Genomic DNA, 18,648 nt, shown 5'->3' on the forward strand with positions numbered 1-18,648 from the left:
GAGGAAGACGGCGGTGCCGTTGCCTGTCAGCAATGAGGGCGCTGATTGGTCGATGGCCGGGCAGGCCGGCCCGCCCACGCCCACCGAGCGGGTTGCTGCACGATGGCGTCACTTCCGTCCGACGGCGGCGCCGCTGCAGAGGAGGACCCGTGAGGGCGGAGCTGCGGAAGCGGGGCACAGGGCAGCAGGGACGACGACGACAGCGGCCGCAGGCTCGCCTGGCCCTTCCTGCCTCCCAGGGCGCCCCGCCGGGGCCCTTCCCGACCGGAGAGCAGAGGCAGCGGGGGGGGCGGGGACCGCAGGTGAGCGGTGGCGGTGGCGGGCCCGGCGGGTGGTGCCGGCGCCAGGCAGCGGGGGAGGGGCGGGTGACGAGGGCGGCCGCGGCTTCCCCGTCTCCTGTTCCCACCCCGGGCAGGACTCCTAGGCCAGCTGGGAGCGCTCGGTAGGCCGAGGTGCCTGGGAGGGTGGCGCGCTGCTGGCGGAGCAGAGCAGCCGCCGAAGCCACCCCGGCGGAGAGCGCAAGAGGTCAGAGCGCCGCCGGTGCTGCGGAGTGGGCAGCTGCGGGTGGCAGTAGCAGTAGATGCTCAGCTGGTGGCAGGCAACGTGGCCCTGTTGTTGTTGAGAGGACCCCCTAGGGTAGCAGGCGTGCCCCACGGGCTGGTGCTGGCTTCGCTTTTCTCGGCGCTGCAGTTCTCTTCGCGGGGTTTCCATGTGCTGTTCAGGTCCGTGGGCCAGTTCAGTCACGGGCTGGTGTCTGCAGGGTCACACTGGCGAATGCAGGGCGCCTGCAGGGGTCGGGCCCTCCTTCAGCCAGGGTCTGGTGGAGTAGAGCTGGTGCTTGGCCTCTGCCTCGGATCTTCTCGAAATGCGTTTGGCTTCGACCTTCTCACGACATACACAGCGGTTATGCTGAGCTGAGATGCTGCGTTTGAGAAGGAATTTCTGGGGGGCCTTTTTTGCTGAGTCTGCAGTGATGTTTGTGTGATGCCTGCAGTGATGTTTGATAATTGAACCATATCCTGTCTTGTGGAGGACAGCGTACTAGTGGAGAGGTGTTACGTGTACTACTGGTTTACAAAAGTTGTGTGCACACCAGTTGCTTCTCTGGAATGTGTTATCTCTGTGGCACTTACACCTGTAGATGCCAGTTTTTCTCATGTTTGTGCTAACAAAGGCAAACACTGTAGTGTTCAAGCTGGTAACTATGTTAGATTCTGCTGTAGACCCATATGTTATAAGGAAAAGGTAGTCCTGTGCCAGAACAGAGAAGGAAGTTACCATCTCTGGACCAACAAAAGCTGCATCATGCACCTTTCAAAAATTATTAAGAAGGAATTTAGTTAATTTGGCATAATGCATTCAAACCATGTAAGTTGTAACCCTGTATTTTGACTTTCAAATCGTGATTAGGACAATGTGTTCTTTCAAATTCTTCATTAATACATGCCTATTTCAGGGTTTGTAGCAAGGTTTTAGTAGCTGAGAGGCTGCAGGAGTTTATTCTGTGAGAAGACACCAGAAGTTACTCCATACAGGACAAAGCCTGTTCCAGCCAGCTCCAAGATGGACCTGCTGTTGGCCAAATAACATATTTAAGAAAGGCTAGAAAACACTTGGCAACAGCAGCTGTGAGAGAGGAGTGAGAAAAACAGCCCTGCAAGCTACCACGGTCAGTGAAGACGGAGGGGGAGGAGGTGCTCCAGGTGCCAGAGCAGAGATTCCCTGCAGCTGGTGGTGAAGACCATGGTTAGGGATATTGTCCACCTGAAGATCATCAGGGTCCACAGTGGAGCAGGTGGAATGCCTTGAGGGAAGCTGCAGCCTATGGAGAGCCTGCCCTGGAGCAGGCTCCTGACTGGACCTGTGGCCCCATGGAGACAGAAGCCCACACTGAAGCAGGTTTGCTGGCAGGACCTGTGGACCATGGGGGACCTGCGCTGGAGCCGTGTGCTCCTGAAGGACTGCACCTTGTGGGAGAGACCCACGCTGGAGCAATGAAAGAGTGTGAGGAGGAAGGAGCAGCAGAGATGAAGCATTGTGAACTCACCACCATCCGCACTGTGTTTTCCCCTAAGCTGCTTGAGGGGAAGAGGTAGAAGAATTGGGAGTGAAGTTGAGCCTGGGAAGAAGGGTGGGGGGAATGTGGTTTTGGTTTTCTTTCTTTCTATCCTACTCTTATCTATGGGCAATAAATTAAATTAATCTTCCCCAAGTTGAGTGTTTCAGATGGTAATTGGTGAATGATTTCCCTGTCCTTATCTCAACCCCTAAGGCTTTTCATCTTTCTCCTGCATCTTGCTGAGGAGGGGGAGTCAGAGAACAGTTGGGTGGGGGTGTTGTAAACCCCTCACAGTACCAAAGTAGACAGAACTGTGCAGTGCATCCATGAGGATAAAAAGACAATGTTAGAAGATGAATTTTTGAAATGAGTTTGGGAAGATCAGGAGCAAGACAGCTCAACAGTTCTCATTTGATATATAGCAGTCATCTGTTGAATTGGTTATGTGGATATAGTTATTTGATTGGCTAAAGATGTATAATACTAATGAATCCATTCTGGTGGTGGCAGACTAATATTTCTTCAATCTAAACCATTTTCTGGCAAAAGTACATGTGTATGCAGTTAACTTTTAGTTTCACTGGCTTTGAAAGCTTAGGCAAAGGAATCAGCAAGGAAGGCTGTTGAACAGGGTTGTTTAAAATTCTTGAATCTCTGGTAAATAGTGAAGTTGAAGAGCTAGATTGAGAAATTATTGCCATATTAGGCAAGAAGACATCATACTGGTGCTGAGCTGCCTTTGGGATCCGTGCCTGAAGACCTTTGCTTCTGCATGGTGTTTCTTGTTTGGTTAATAAACTGGGGTGATGGTAGGCAGGAGAAGCTGGCAGCTAAGTTTGCTTTGCAGTACTGGACATTGTTGTGAGAGAACCATGGCAGTGAGAGAGACTGCCATGGTACCATGAATCTCAAGAGAAGTTATTTGAACTGATAGTGTAACTGAGTTCAAATCAATCCTTGTTGATGGCAGCATATCTTCCCATGCCCTTAAATGGCTTTTCTGCCAGTTCTGTGTAGCAGCATTCTCTGCTTTTCCCTTTCTAAATGAGTCAAATAGTGGTAGTGCCCAAACACCTGTCTTCAGGTGTTTCTTTGTGCAGTGCCTATAAAACTTTTTGTGCTCTGGGGAGCAACCATTTTCTTATATTTAGATACAGGTTTTTTAGCTTCCCAAGATCAAGAAAAGAATCCATTATCATCATCTGCTTCTTACTGATACCTAGGAAACACTGTGCTTTTGTAAGCTGACCAGAAAAGCATATGTGACCTCTTGAGAGAGACTGATGCCTATGAAAGCTATGGTACTGACTTTGAAGCTCAGTCAGTGAAGGGGTTAGCCAAGAATTACAAGGGGACAGTGTTCTGTGAGTTAAGAATATACAGCAATGTAGGTGTGTTAAATAGTGGAATTACAACAACAACCCCTCTGGTGGCAAGCTGAGATCGTGCATCAAAATGTGTGTCACGTTTCAGTCTCCTGTGTGTCTTCTGAACCTTAAGCTACACTGCAGGATCTGGAGACCAAGAGGTACATCAGAGGGTTGGGAGGAAGTGAGTAGAAATGCCAGAAAACAGAAAGATGGCCGTGTCACAGGTAGTGTCTCTTCAGTGTCTAGGAAAAATTTAGCTGGTTTTAGGAAGCATTTTGTTGCTTCTTTCAAAGAAGCTTTTTTTGCTCCTGGCAAGCTGTGCTGTTACTGTTTGTTAATGACTTGGTGTTGCCATGAGGTAGACTATCTATCTGCAGTACCTTTCAGATGATGAGAAAATACTAAACCATATTTTAATCTCTTCTCTGGAGGGCTGGTGTAACCAGCAGCAGCTTTTGCAGTGCAGTTTATCCTTTCTGATTCTTAGACAAGTTGTAACTCATCCTCCTTGACAATAAATAGGGAGATAAACTGTGTGAGTAGAGCTATATATAAAACTTGGCTAAGAAAGCACCTCAAATGAGATGCTGTAAGCACAACTGTCAGTCGTGAAAGTCAGTAGTTGCAGGTGCTTGTCAGACACATACAAAATGCCTTTCATGTTCGGCACTCACTGTATTGTCACATACACAAAAGTGATGTAACACTGGAGTCTGCTGTAGTTACATGGCACAGATACAGAAACCGTTTTAACAACTGTTAACTAAAATTTCACCGTATGTTCAGATTGAAAACACTCTCAGAGCACAAAATGCATACCATCCATATTTCGAAGTGACAAAACTTGCAGAAGATGTCGAAGTGAAGACTTCCATTTCTTCTTGCCTCTGTGCTCCCGCTGTCCTGCTGACTTGTTAAAAACCCAACTGGTAGTTAAAAACCTAACTGATAGTAGAAGGCATTTTCTAAAAATAACACGTGTATCACTGACTCCTATCTAGATTTATATGTGTAGTTCAGGCTTCAGGGGAGCTTTATATGAGGTGTATTTTTTTTAAGCATGTTGCTTAAGCACAGTACAAGTGCATTGTAATGTTTTGTAAAATGTCATTTAAGCTAAGGGGAAAGCAGTTATGTTGGCATGCTCTTAAGTTTTGACTATATGCCAGGAATTCCTGCAAGCTTGGTACCTAGAATACTGACTGCATTTAAATACAGATTGTTGGGAATGGGGTTTGAGATGCAAGTAATAAATTGTCCTTCACTTACTTGATAAAGAAAAACCAAGTACCTAGTCTGAAGTTTTCATTAGTGTATTTGTATGTGAGATTTCTTCTGATACCGTTCTAATGAATCATATAGTTGAGGCAGCTTTTGTTGGTTTAGTAACACAAAATCAGTTACTTTGCAAACTTTTCAAAGCTTCCTTAGGGGAAACTTGAGGTCGTGTTTAAGTTTTTTATATGTTTGACTGCATATGTTTGACTTCTTAACAGTGGCTCAGGATTATAGTGTAATCTAAACTGTGTCCTGTAGTGTTTGACATAGTAATAAAATTGTAACTAGATCATTATTTGGAGCTGTTATTTTTCACACTATTTTATAGTGAGTTAACCTTAACTTTTTTGTTTTTTTAAGACGTGAAAGAAGAGGTTTGGATTCTGCAGCAGTTTCAGTTCAGGTGTACTTAAATACTTGCCTTCTCCCAGCTTGCTGCAGCTTAAGTATTAGATTAAGTATTAAGGATTTGCTGGAAAAAAGGGCTGTAAGTCTACAAAGTATTCTGAATGTTAATCATACAAAAAATAGAAAGAAACCGTGTGAGAAATTATTACCATTAGAAGAAGCAGAAATATGCGCTAATAAAACCTGATTTCCTATGGAAAGATCTAGTGCCCCTTGTCCTGCTACATGGTTGTGTTACCAGCTGTCCCTTGTGTTTCCTGGCTGAGCAGATGGCTGAATGAGTGCTTTATTGGTGGCTGTGTGTTCAAACTGGTCAGCTGGCTGGGTTTGGGTGTTTTGTGGTGTTTAAGAGAATATGAAAAGTCGTCCTTATAAATCTGGCTGCTTCTGTAACCAGGCACCAACAGAAAATATGGGAATTCACTATCTAGTCTCATCTTTGTTAAATTTGGTTGGAGTTGACAGACTCTGAGGTTAATAGCTAATGAGAAATGACTAAACAGGCTGTGTAACTGTAAACTGTAGGTTATTTCCCCTAGAATTTCAGAACACATGCATATCATCTTCCCAATTAGGTATTTTTAGTCCTGATGCTTTCTTAATATGGAAAGCTTACTTTAAGAAATTTAGGCCATATTTTCATCCACATATACCAAATACATGAGAAATATTATACTGTGTGACACCATGAATGTCCAGTAACATGATCAAAGCTCCTCTGCACAGCCCTAAGGGAGCTTGGAAAGGCAATAGCAGGAGCGGGAGCCTAAATGCTACCCTGCAGAGCTGCTCCCAAGGCCATACCTGGAGCTAGCCCATCACAGGCCCATCTCCGCAGGCCCAGAGGCCATAGGGGCACAGTGGGAATCTAAATCAAGAACCCCAAGAAAGGAGCACCCTATCCAGGCCCCTGCTAGGGCAGTCCAGCAGAGCATCTGCCCAGTGTCCCGTCATACTAAAGGGGTTGCTGCCCACTGCAGAGATACAGGGGCTGCAGGGAAAACCGGAAGTCCCACAGGACTTACTATGGGATGTTTACATGAGACACCAAAAGTGGGGCAAAGGGGTAGTTTAGGAGATTTGAGGAGGAACAAGTGTGGAAATACAGAGGGGGTGAAAAGGGCTAATCATGTGTAGGCAGTTGGCTGGTCACTAAGCTTGCCTGACCATGCCCCGCATGTGATCAGTGTCATCTATCCTGCTCCTCACTGAGTTCCTGTCTGTCCTGTGTGAGGGATCTGTGGTTACTATGAATGCAGCTACAGGGCAGAGGGTCACTGTGTCCATGGGGCATTGACTGAAGCCAGTGTGGGTATGTGGGTGTCTAATAGCCAGCAGAGATCAAACTGGATGAGCAGGTGAAGTGTCCTGGGAGCAAGGGGGTTTGTGGGTCTGTTTTGCAAACAGGCAGGGTACTTGAAACAATCACATGGTAGCCGTATAACATGCACAGTTTATTAAACAAGCTTACTAAAGCAAATAAGCACACTAATGTGAATCAGGTATATATCTATGTATATAGTAAACAGGCACAATAAAGCGATTCAGAGATACCTGTATGTATTTATACCACAGAGGAAAATTAGCAATGCATCAAATCGTTACTGCATAAAGAGAAGAGAGATTAAGAAGAAATACGTTGCCAATTACCACCAAATCATCATCTATGTCCACACTTCAAGCTGGGAAGCCCCATTGCAGGTGATGCTGGGAGTCTCAGGTAACTGGGAAAACTCCCACACAGTGAGTCCATCTATAGGTGAGGCTTCAGAGGCCTGCTTTTTTTCTCAGAAACACAGCTGGCTTTATGCTAGATCTGTAATTTTTTACTCGTGAGGCCGTGCAGTTTCTCACCTTCTCACTGTTGGCCACACCAAGAGCATTGGCCAGGCCGTCTGGCACAGCCAAATGTGATGGTCATAGAACAGCTGCATGCATGTTTTCCCGCCTCTTTACAACAAATAGTCAATGGATAAAAATATATATACTTTCTCAAATACACTTTGTAAAAACGTGCTTCATTAATGCTTCTCATGATCATGAGAGGGAATGGACTCTCAGTTAGGTTCCCATCCATTACAGGGTCTGTAAGGGCAGCTCTGGGTGTGACACCACCTGTATCTACAAGATTGTTTCTGTGTACCTGTGACAGTCTGCTGGCAGCTGGAGACAGGCTGTGGCCTAGGGGCTTGTGTGCATGCAGACTGGCAATGGGGAGACTGGGACCCACAGGACAGCTACTGGGAGGGCCAGCTGCTGGAGGAGTCTTGCCTGCATGTGTCCTCCAGCCAGAGAGGAGAGCAGGATGAGGCCTTTGCTTCTACCTGTGTTTGTGTGAGTGCTGAGTGTCTCTTGTATACATATGCTCCATGCATTTGTGCCTGCTGGGAATCTATCTTCTCTGACTTTCCTGCTGCAATCTGTGGGCATTTAGCAATAGCAGCAGTCTCACCTCGCGTGGGCTGTTGGTATATTTTCCTCTAGCAGTGGAAAGGCAAGTTTTTAAATATATCCTAAGCATATTTTTTTTATTCAAGCATAATCAAAATGCTAGGTAGAAGATGTTTCTCTATTATTTTTTACCAAATTATTCTTACATTAAAAAAAAACCCTTAGTTCTCTCCTAAAACTCTTCAGAAACAACAAAGCAAGCTGTAAAATATAAAGCCAGAAAGGTAAGTGTATATAAACCTGTGCCTCCAGTGACTTGTGGTTTAGTGACTTCTCTAGGTAGAGGTGGCATCTGAATATTTAACAGCTCTCTGTTATTCTTCAATGCATCTACATAATTGCTGTTGAATTCACATGTACTTGCCCATGGCAAGGAGTTCTGTAGCTTAACTGCATTATGTGAAGGAGTATTTCTTTTGTTCTTACCCTGCTGGTTTCATCTCATAGACCTTAGTCCAGGGACAGGAAGAAGGTTTGTATTGCGGTCAGGATTTCATAGAATCATAGAATGGTTTGGGTTGGAAGAGACCTTAAAGACCATCTAGTTCCAACCTCACCTGCTGCAGACCAGGATGCCTTCCACTAGACTAGGTTGCTAGATGTTTTTTCATGGCTTGCTCTTAAAATTTTTATGGCTCTGACTATTTTTACTTATTGGTAAAACTATTTGTATAGTTTTACTGGACAATTACAGTATTTGCTAAACAAGTATAGTATATTTGTATAGTTTTACTAAACAAATTGTAGTTTTACTAACACAATATTATACCAGACAATTTGGTATAGTTTCTTTTCAATTGTGGTCATTGTTCAATTATAGAACTAAGCTGTTCCCTTTCCCGCTGCTCTTCACTGGACTCAGTGTGTGCTGTTTTCACCACTGATGCTTCTCCCTGAGTCCGACAGACTGGATCTGATTCATCAGAATGTTTCATCTGACTTTCCCTTTGTCCCCAGGATATGAACTGGAGCTGGCTGTGAGCCTCCTGAAGGCTGCAAAGACTGACTGCTGAAACCACTCACTACTCAGTTGGGAACATCTGTGTCCTTCATCTGAGTAGGCATTTGCACACCATGTCATGGGATACCACCCATCGTGTGCTGGAGATGTTGAGTTGCTTGACAGGAGAATGATGAGATGTGCAGCCTGTCAGTGTTTCAGCAGTGTTTTTACAGCCAGCTGTTGCTGAAGGGTGAGATATCAGTGGAACAGCAGCAGAAGACAGACAGAATGGGTGTATCCTGAACTATGCCACTCATACATATTTTGATAATGACATAAATGCTTTGCATGTATTTAATAAGCTGGAGTAGCTCATAATCTCACCAAATGTGATATGTGGATAGTATACGATAGATACAAATCAAATCTGGTTTATAATTTTCAATTGATCTTGTACAAGATCTCAACTTCATTTGTGTGGTCTGTTTGTTGATTCTGATTCAAGGACTTCAGCGTTTCTGGGGTAGTAGAAGTTAAATACCAATCCAGATTAATTGAAGCAAAACTGGGGTTTGTATTATTTCAGATGCATGAAGGATGCAGTCACTTTTGGTGACTCTAGGGAAGGACTCTCTGTGAACTCTGAAATCCCAAATCATCGGTCAAAACAAGTTCTGACTTGTTCAGGTATATATTCCTGCCTGGGCAGAAATACCTTGGACCCTCCCTTTAGCCTGTCTTTCTTTCTGGAGTCCCTCTCAGTGTTTTTACTGATGTGAAATCCTGTCCTCCTGTTGCTTGGTGTTTTACACCTCCAGCCTTCTCTGTGCATTGGTTGGAATGCATTATTATACAGCCTTCTAAAGAATGCCACCCCCTGGGATTGTCTTGATAGGGGCAATGCATGAGCTCTCAAGTATTTTGTCTTCTACCGTGCATTTCCTAAAATGGCATAAAGCAGTACACAGACTGGGAACTACTTGAGTGCTTGAGTGCTAATGACCCTTGAAGATGGAGCAGTCTCTACTGGGCTTGTGCTTTCTGCAGTGAAGGTACAAGTGGAATGATTTCGTTCTTGGCTGCAGATGGGGCACAGTGCTCCCGTCTTAGCTGCCCTTGTAGGTGGTGCTGCTAATGGTTCAGCACTGCTGCATTTTGGAAAGTCACTGTAGTTAAAACCACAGTGCCCTCCAGTTCTAGTCCTGAAGGAAAGGAGATCCCTTGCCTCTCCTGGTGTGGTGTGTGTCTGGTGTTTTCCAGGGCATCTGCCAAGCGGGCTGTAGCATTGTATGCTGTGTAGATGAGCCCTGCATATAGCCACACAACTGTTCTTGGAGCTGTCAGTCTTGACTGGGGAGCAAGGTGAAAAAAAAGATCAGCCAGCATCTAGGCCCCCAAGAGCACACTGATGCTTAGTGATGGTACTCTAGAAGGAGCAAGAGTTTCTTTGTAACTCTGGCAACTGTTGCACCCACCAGCCTCACCAGTCTTCTCTCAAAATTCCCCCTACATTGTTCAGTCCCATGAAATCAAGAACAGACTGTTATCTCTGGTATAACACCTGGCCCATCTCGGAGGTGAGCAAAAGAAGATAAATGAACAGTTATTTGGCAGTCCCCTCTCAACTTTGCAGAGATGGCTGGCTGGAGGGGACCTTTCCTGACAGAGATGATTGTCTGTGCATGGTGCTTGCTGAACAAAGGAAAGCATGTTTAACCAGGTGTGCTGGGCAGCAGAGGCAGACAGCAGTGTTAGCAGCAGTACTCAGGAAGCAGTCCTGGCATCTGCCACATTCCAGACATTTCTTGTCAGGACTTGTGTCTCTTGTCACAACAGGCTCCCCAGTCTTCCTTTTGTCTGGCTGCTGGAGATCAGTGAGTTTTCAGGGTCTGCTCTTTTGTTCCTCCTTCCTCCAGGAGGGCACCAAGAAGTACTTGCTCCCTTTCCCTTGTCTTACACTTCTCTCAGAGGAAATGTATAGAAATAAAAACTATGCAATTCCAAAGTTTGTCTTGTTTAATGTTTTTTAGTTTGAAAATGTTTTTTTACTGTCAAATATGCATGGATAGTTAAAAAGAAATAAATTCAGGTATTATCTGCATTCCTATTACTTAAAAAATAAAGTGTCAAACCCAAATTCTTCTGGTTTATTACACAGCTTCATAGTGATAAGGGAGTACTGTGCCACAATACTTAATTAAATTGCATTATGGTGTTTTTTCAGGCATCATAGCCTTAGTGCTGCCAAGTTAGTGGATTTTTGATGCCACTAGTAAGCCTGGACCCTCTCCGTTGCTGGAAGACATAAACTGTCATTTATTTATTTCTTCTTCCTAAAATATTCAGGAAACAATTACAGTTGAAGGCAGCAGATAACTTGCCAGCAGAAATTCCAGCTTTTCAGTGTTTAGGTAAAACTGAAGTTCTTTGTGAGCCTGTATCTGTCGGAGAGGGCAAAGGTTCTTTTTCCAGTGGACTATGTCATGAAATCCTTTTCCAGCCAAGACCTGCAAAACATGTGTTGTATCCCATTACACATGGAGGAAGTGGGTGAATGCCAGCTGCCTCTCAGCTGGGGAACAGTAGCTACTTTTGCAGTAGCTACAGCCTGACAGTTGAGGCAGTCTGGGGCCATTCTGTGACATCTTTTGTGACCTTAGGGTTTTAGTCTTTGTGTTTTATGTTAGTTTGCCACCTCTTCTGGCGTGAATTCAGATCTCTTCACCTACTATACTACCAATTCCATTAATTTTATACAGCCTGATGATAGTCAAGTACTGCAAAAGCTGCAAACTTGAGCAAGTCCCTTTGTCCAGGTTGCCCCTAAGGTGTTTCATAAGCCTGGGAATCAGAAAATGGCAGCTGTTCACCCCACACTAGTGTCCGTAGTAGCCTCAAGGCAGGCTTAAAAGCAGAGAGTGTCTTAAAGTCTTTCCTATAGGACAGCTGTCTGTAGCCACCTCTCCTGGCAACACGAAAGTTTGTTACTTAACAACAAAAAGTGTTACTTAACGACAAAAAGTGTTACAGGGCATGCTTCTCTGCCCACTCCTTCTGTAGCTATTGGAGACGCTGGCAGGTTTTGACTGAGGATGCTAATATTTAAGTCCAACATGGTTTATAGCTGTGGGACTAATAGAAAAGGGGGGAGGGGCTAGCTTTGTCCCCTTGCTGGATGGGACCAGCATGTATACAGCTTGTGCTTGTTCAGTTCTGCCAGTGGATGGTGTGACTGAGAAACCTAATCTCATGCTACTGGCAGAATAACTTCCAAATGAGTTCAAAAGAAGTATGTTCTTAATAGAAGAGGATCAAGAACCTTTCCACTTTCCCCTGATGTTAATAGTGATAATCCAAGGCTGGGGAGCATTGCAGAGGTACTTTCCTTGTAGGAACCAAGTTGCTGCTGGAAACCCACAGATCCTTCTAATTCCACAGCTGCCTGCTTACATATACGTAAGTGTGTAAATCCATCAGTGGTCTTCAGTGCATTGCTTGTCTTTCTGACCCTTAACCAGCACAGTCTTACAGCAGTACGTGTCTCGAAGTTGGTAGTCCCTTGTCTGTCCTGCCTTCCTTACTGCCTTTTGCCTTCAGTAAAGGAGAGCACAGAGCTTTGAGCTGCTGGTGTTTGTGTGCTTCTGCAGGCTGAGGGAACCTTTGTGGACATGTGCTGCTGTTGCTCCATGCCTGTGATCTCAGGGGTTGCTCTGAGATTTTGCTTTTTCTGCTGATCCTTCTAAGTAAATAGTTAATCTGTGTCCATCCAGGTGAACAAAATTGCAAAGTAATTAGCAATCAACAATAACTGCTGTACCCATTTTCCTCTGAATGAGTATGCGTACTAGCAGCCACTGCCCCTGACCTAGCAACCTTCTGAGCAAAGTCAGTGTGTAAAGTGAAACACCTGCAAAGAGTTTGAGTTAAATATGACCATGGGAAGCTTTGTATGCAGTTTTTCTCACATAGCTTATGACTGTGCATATATGCAAATGCAAATATGTTTTGTTTACAATGTGTGCATTTGAGGACAGAATTGCTAAAATGGTGCACTCATATTTGATCCCATTTCAAAAGCATAATTCTTTCTGCGTGACCTTTTATTTAGCTAATTTACGGTCATCTTGTGTCATGTGATACTGGTATTGCTACTGAAAAATAAATATGAACACAAAAATGTGTGTGTGTATGCCCTGTATGTGCAACCTTTCTGTTTCCTAGATCTTACATTTTGTTGACTCGTCATGAGAAAAAGTATCACCAGAAGTCATTTATTTAGTCTTAATGTGAGTCTACTAAGATTTGACTTATGTTCTGTTAATGGAAATTAAAGAAGAAAACACCCTTGAGTTTGTCTAGTTGTCATGTTGATTAGTCCATCATGTTGTCTGAAGCTTTCTATAACTTCCTTGTGGACCAAGAAGGTTTGCAAGGAATAGCAAGCATGGTGATGTCTCTTAATGTTGTCAGACTCTTCTATCCTACTGCCATTTCATGGACTTTCAGTGCATCCCAGCTGATAAGGGATACTAAATAACAGAACCGTATTGCACTTCTGATAGCTAAAGATGGCAGCTTGAGATAAGAGCTGACCACTTGTCCTAGTGCAGAAGTGTCTCCCTTCTTTTCCATGAAGTCTTTTTTGCTGTGTTTCTATGTTGAAAGCAGATACGTGAATGTCAGTTCTGCACAGTATCTGAGAAACTATGCGGAAAGTCATTTGCAGAAGGTGAAGCTGGATTAAATGAGACTTAAAGTTCAGACTTTTCAGCAGGAGGTTATCAAAGGCTGCAGTAGATTTTTTACAGATTTTTTTAAGAACCAGGATTAAATATTTTGCTGAAGAGTGTGTTTTAGTTTGGACAGCAGCTGACGGAGGTGAAATGACCTGTGTTACACAGTTTGCAGCAGAGCTGCCCATGACATGTCTGATGCTGAGGCGGCTGTTATTCTAGGTCAGCTGCATGGCAGAACCTGTATATTCTTATTCCTATTCTGCCCCTGCAAGATTGCTAACTTTGATGCAGTACCAATGTGGCAGTGGTAAATTAAGATCAGTTATTGTTCATCTGTGTTTCAGCTGCCATCTTGCATTGTTAAGCCCAGTTTGGCTGTGGTCTGAATAGGACTTCAACTGTTTTTAATATTATAGTTTCTTCTGTTCTGTTTTACAGGATCATGGATTTTCCAGGACATTTTGAGCAAATTTTTCAGCAGCTCAACTACCAGAGGCTTCATGGCCAGCTTTGTGATTGTGTCATTGTGGTGGGAAACAGGCATTTCAAAGCCCATCGCTCTGTTTTGGCAGCATGTAGCACACATTTCCGAGCTCTGTTTACTGTAGCAGAAGGAGATCAGACTATGAATATGATTCAGCTGGACAGCGAGGTGGTGACAGCAGAAGCTTTTGCTGCTCTGATAGACATGATGTATACTTCCACACTAATGCTTGGGGAGAGCAATGTTATGGATGTCTTACTGGCAGCTTCTCACTTACATTTGAATTCTGTTGTTAAAGCATGCAAGCACTACCTTACTACCAGGACACTGCCGATGTCTCCACCAAGTGATAGAGTTCAAGAGCAAAATGCACGCATGCAGAGGTCTTTCATGCTGCAGCAGCTTGGACTGAGCATTGTGAGCTCTGCCCTAAATTCTACTCAGAGCACAGAGGAACAACCAAATACTATGAGCTCCTCTATGAGAAGTAACATTGAACAGCGCACTACTTTCCCTATCCGTCGTCTCCACAAACGTAAACAGTCTTCTGAAGATCGGGCCAGGCAGCGCATTAGGCCTACCATGGATGAGTCTGTTTCTGATGTGACTACAGAGAGCGGGCAGTCAGTAGTTCATTCACGGGAAGACTTCTTCTCACCGGATTCACTGAAGATTGTGGACAACTCTAAGGCTGATGCTGTTGCTGATAACCAGGAGGATAATACTATTTTGTTTGATCAGTCTTTCAGTACTCAGGAAGATGCTCAAGTGCCCAGCCAGTCTGACAACAGCGGAGGAAACATTTCACAAATGTCTATGGCATCCCAGGCAACACAAGTGGAAACCAGCTTTGACCAGGAGGCTGCTTCTGAGAAGAACAACTTCCCATGTGAGAATCCAGAGGTCAGCCTGAATGAAAAAGAGCACATGAGGGTGGTGGTGAAGTCTGAGCCGTTGAGTTCCCCGGAGCCTCAAGATGAGGTGAGCGATGTCACTTCCCAAGCGGAGGGGAGTGAGTCTGTTGAAGTGGAAGGAGGAGTAGTGAGTGCAGAGAAGATAGAACTGAGTCCTGAAAGCAGTGATCGTAGCTTTTCTGACCCACAGTCTACTACTGATAGGGTGGGAGACATCCATATCATGGAGGTATCAAATAACCTGGAACACAAGTCTACCTTCAGTATCTCAAATTTTCTGAATAAAAGTAGAAGTGGTGGCTTCAGTGCCACTCAAAACAGCGATGACAATATTCCAAATACCACCAGTGACTGCAGAATGGACAGTGATGCCTCTTATCTAATGAGTCCAGAGTCAGGGCCTGCGGTTGGCCATTCATCTGCCACTGTGTCTCATGTTGAGAATCCATTTAGTGAGCCTGCAGATTCTCATTTTGTTAGACCAATGCAGGATGTGATGGGTCTCCCGTGTGTACAGACTTCTGGGTACCGTGCAGCAGAACAGTTTGGCATGGATTTTCCACGGTCAGGCTTAGGCTTGCACTCCCTATCAAGGGCAATGATGGGCTCAGTAAGAGGTGGAGCTAACAGTTTTCCTGGCTACCGACGCATAGCCCCCAAAATGCCTGTGGTGACCTCGGTCAGGAGCTCCCAGATGCAAGATAACTCATCCAGTTCCCAGCTGATCATGAATGGGACCACTTCTTTTGAAAATGGGCATCCATCGCAACCTGGTCCGCCACAGCTGACACGGGCATCTGCAGATGTCCTTTCAAAATGCAAGAAGGCCTTATCGGAGCACAACGTCTTGGTTGTAGAAGGTGCACGCAAGTATGCATGCAAGATCTGCTGCAAGACATTTTTGACCTTGACAGACTGCAAGAAACACATCCGTGTGCACACGGGAGAAAAGCCTTATGCCTGCCTCAAGTGTGGCAAGCGGTTCAGCCAGTCCAGTCACCTGTACAAACACTCCAAGACAACCTGCCTGAGGTGGCAGAGCAGCAATCTGCCTAGCACTTTGCTTTAACCTTATCCACTCCGGGCCTGAAGGAGCATGCCAGTGCAGACATCTAGCTCCCTGAAGTACCTGAACATGAACACTGTTTTCTTGAAGGCTGCAGGCTTAGAAGCTGCTCTGGTCAGTCAGTGAACACAACATATGATTTGCCACACACACAAAAGTCTTGGTTCTATAAATTGGGGATATTACTGTACCTACCTCACAGGGGTGTTGTGAGGCTTAAACAGCTGTAAGTGGAGAACTTGTGGATCATCAGAAGTCACACTGTAGATGTGTGATTACAGTGATGTACATTCAGGCCTTGGGCTGATGGGGATAAAATCAATAAAGCTCAGCAGTTCCTTTGCAGGGCAGAGGAGTGAGAGCATAGTTATCTCAAGAAGTAGCGTGTTTCAAGAATGAGAAACTGAAGTGCAAATTTCCTCTTTTTTCTTTTCTTTTTTTTTTTTTTTTCTAATTTTTTCCCCCTAAAATACTTTGTAAAACTTCAAGCATTTAAATAAATTACCTGTAAACCAAGTTGTTGCATTATGTGTGGACAGTAATGCAAGCACTGTTTACTGTAACCAATGCAGACCACGTATCTTGAAAAGAGAAAACTTTGGATGCACCTGTCTGACATAATGCTTTAAAATATACTAATTATAAGAATAGTTTTAGGGTCATGAATGTATGTTTGGCTGTTTTGTAGTAAAGGACACTGTGTAATGAAGGTGCTTAAATTAAATCCAAGGCAGGTAACATTTGGACTGCCAGATGTGTATATGATTTGAATACAGCAAGATCTGGATGTTTGATTTTTTTCTGTAGAAACTTGTAGTAAGTGGTAAGTGAAGTACTGTTTCTTGTTTGTGCTATTCTTAGCAGTATTTTAACCACTTTGTATCTCCTGTGTTAAAATTCTATATACACAGAAGTCTGAAAAGACCTTGTCTTTGTCTGCTTTGTTATTTTGAAGGAGAGAGGTAATTTGTGATGGCTTTTTTACTGTGTAAGATAGTCTCTTGCTGTTTCCAGATGCTGATATAGTCAATCTGATCCCTGTTATTGCAGAAACATATTGGGTTTTTTCTGACACTCCTATCTTTAGGCTTTAATTTCCTCCTCTGTATGCGTATTTACTTTTCTTCACAATTGTGGATTGTTCCTCAGGTCAAACCAGTCAAGGATAATCCTCATCTGCCATATTTATTTATGTCTTTATAAAATGTAGTTGTCAAATCTAGTCCTTCCTGTTAAAGCAGTGTCAAAAAAGTACTTTTCCACATACATTTATAAAAAAATCTAACATTAATTTTAAAAAAATAGCACTGTACGCTTTGTATAGCAGAAATTCAGTGATCATTATTCTTCAAGTGAGTTGTGTAAATCTTGCTTTAATTTCCTTTTCTTTCACGCTATTGTAACTAACACTGTCTGCAGTGGGGTTTTTGGGGGGGAGGGTTTTTTGGGATTTTTTGTTAAGATACACATGAACTAACTACAGGCATTCAGCATGTAAGGTTTCCAAGTAAAAGTTTGGGGCACTTCTGCTGATAAATAACTGCCCTGCCATACAGGAGCTGGGTCAGAGCTACAGCATGTCCTTTCTGCTCAGGAGAGATGGGATTTACATTTCCTAGTATCTTAAGTCACAGAGCAACAGCTTTCCATTAATACTGAAAAAAGAATGGCAAACCTTCCCCTCTTTTTTTATTCCGTGTAGCAAAATTCTGTGTGATGATATTCAGCAGTTTTACGGATTTTGTGCTACCTAATAGTCAGCTTTCTTAAACATCTCGGATTTATATTTAGGTAAACTGAAAATAAAGTCCTAATCCACAGTTCTGTAGGTCATTTAACAGGATGCTATCAAAACTGTTGAAGCACAGAAACCAAACGGTCACTAAACTGTCACAAGCCAAAGGAAATACGGAAATCTTTCTGTACCTGGCTTTATGAGAAACAGTAGTCCGCTAATAGGGAAATGTGTCTTCATCTCCAATTACACTGCTTCATGTTGAAAAAAATTGGCAGGTGTCTGTCAAAGTGTCATTTGTACCTTGAGCATCCAAGGTAAACAGGAACGTAGAAACACAGTGAATGACGGGATTGATTCGTTTAAAATATTAGTATTTTGTCATAGGATTTATTTAATGGACATATTTCTGGCTCTTGATTTTATAAGCATTAAGGAAATGTGCTGCATTTTTTTAAAGCATTGGGACACGCCGTATTTTAATTGATGATAATTTTGCTATCAGGGGACTAACAGCATTGAGCTATACTAAGCAATCTCACCGAAACATCAATGAACTGCAGTATTTTGTACTTCAGTATTTTCTCATGTAGCCTTATTAGTAATGTCCTGACATTGTTTCAACTCCCTTGCATTTCTAGTGTTTTGCTTTAAAAATAGGGTTTTTTTATATTTTCTATCTGGTCCTATAGCACATCTGAATTCCTTGAATTCTTACACATCACAATAAGGCATCTATCTGAGTAAGGAGACTAGAGTAATTAAGAACCAATATGAGCAGATAAATATACTTAACTATACTTTTGATCTGTTTTTATAAAAAAAAATTATGATATTTCAAAATATCAGAACTGGTGCAGGAGGACTTCTGCCTTCTTTCTTTAAGAAAAGATTCAACTTAGAGCATTTTTTGGAAGTAGCAATTTTAAATTTCATTATTCATTGAGATCTTGTGCATCCGGAGGAGCACACTGCAAACCCGGGAGCCTGTGGCTGGCTTGTTGCTTCCTTAGACTTCCAGTATGAAGCAATACCTCAGAATGGTTATCTCCACTTAACTATCCTCTACAGTAAAATGAGAGTCTCTCATCTCAAAGCCTAGTAACTCTGTCAGAATTTATCACCCTGACTTTTGTTCAAAATTTAACTTTGCAAATGCTACAGTGACATCTCATGTGAAGATGTCCGTATGTTAGTATTACGA

The 18,648-nt window shown here is 43.5% G+C and overlaps 1 protein-coding gene across 4 annotated transcripts; it reads left to right on the forward strand.

Moving 5' to 3' along the window:
• The first annotated feature begins 183 nt into the window (after positions 1–183).
• ZBTB5 (zinc finger and BTB domain containing 5) lies at positions 184–17,149 on the forward strand. Of its 4 annotated transcripts, XM_065662452.1 has the most exons (3): positions 184–302; positions 1,457–2,092; positions 13,684–17,149. In XM_065662452.1, exons 2-3 carry the CDS (start codon positions 1,872–1,874, stop codon positions 15,710–15,712), a joined length of 2,250 nt encoding a protein of 749 aa, XP_065518524.1. In that variant the 5' UTR covers positions 184–302; positions 1,457–1,871; the 3' UTR covers positions 15,713–17,149. The 4 variants fall into 4 exon arrangements, 3 of the variants coding, with proteins under 3 accessions (XP_065518524.1, XP_065518525.1, XP_065518526.1); XR_010608701.1 differs by lacking the exons at positions 1,457–2,092; positions 13,684–17,149 and adding an exon at positions 8,524–13,477; XM_065662453.1 differs by lacking the exon at positions 1,457–2,092 and having other exon boundaries at positions 13,684–17,148.
• The last annotated feature ends 1,499 nt before the right edge of the window (positions 17,150–18,648 follow it).

The sequence above is a fragment of the Lathamus discolor genome, chromosome Z (genome assembly GCF_037157495.1).
Source record: "Lathamus discolor isolate bLatDis1 chromosome Z, bLatDis1.hap1, whole genome shotgun sequence".
NCBI lineage: Eukaryota > Metazoa > Chordata > Aves > Psittaciformes > Psittacidae > Lathamus > Lathamus discolor.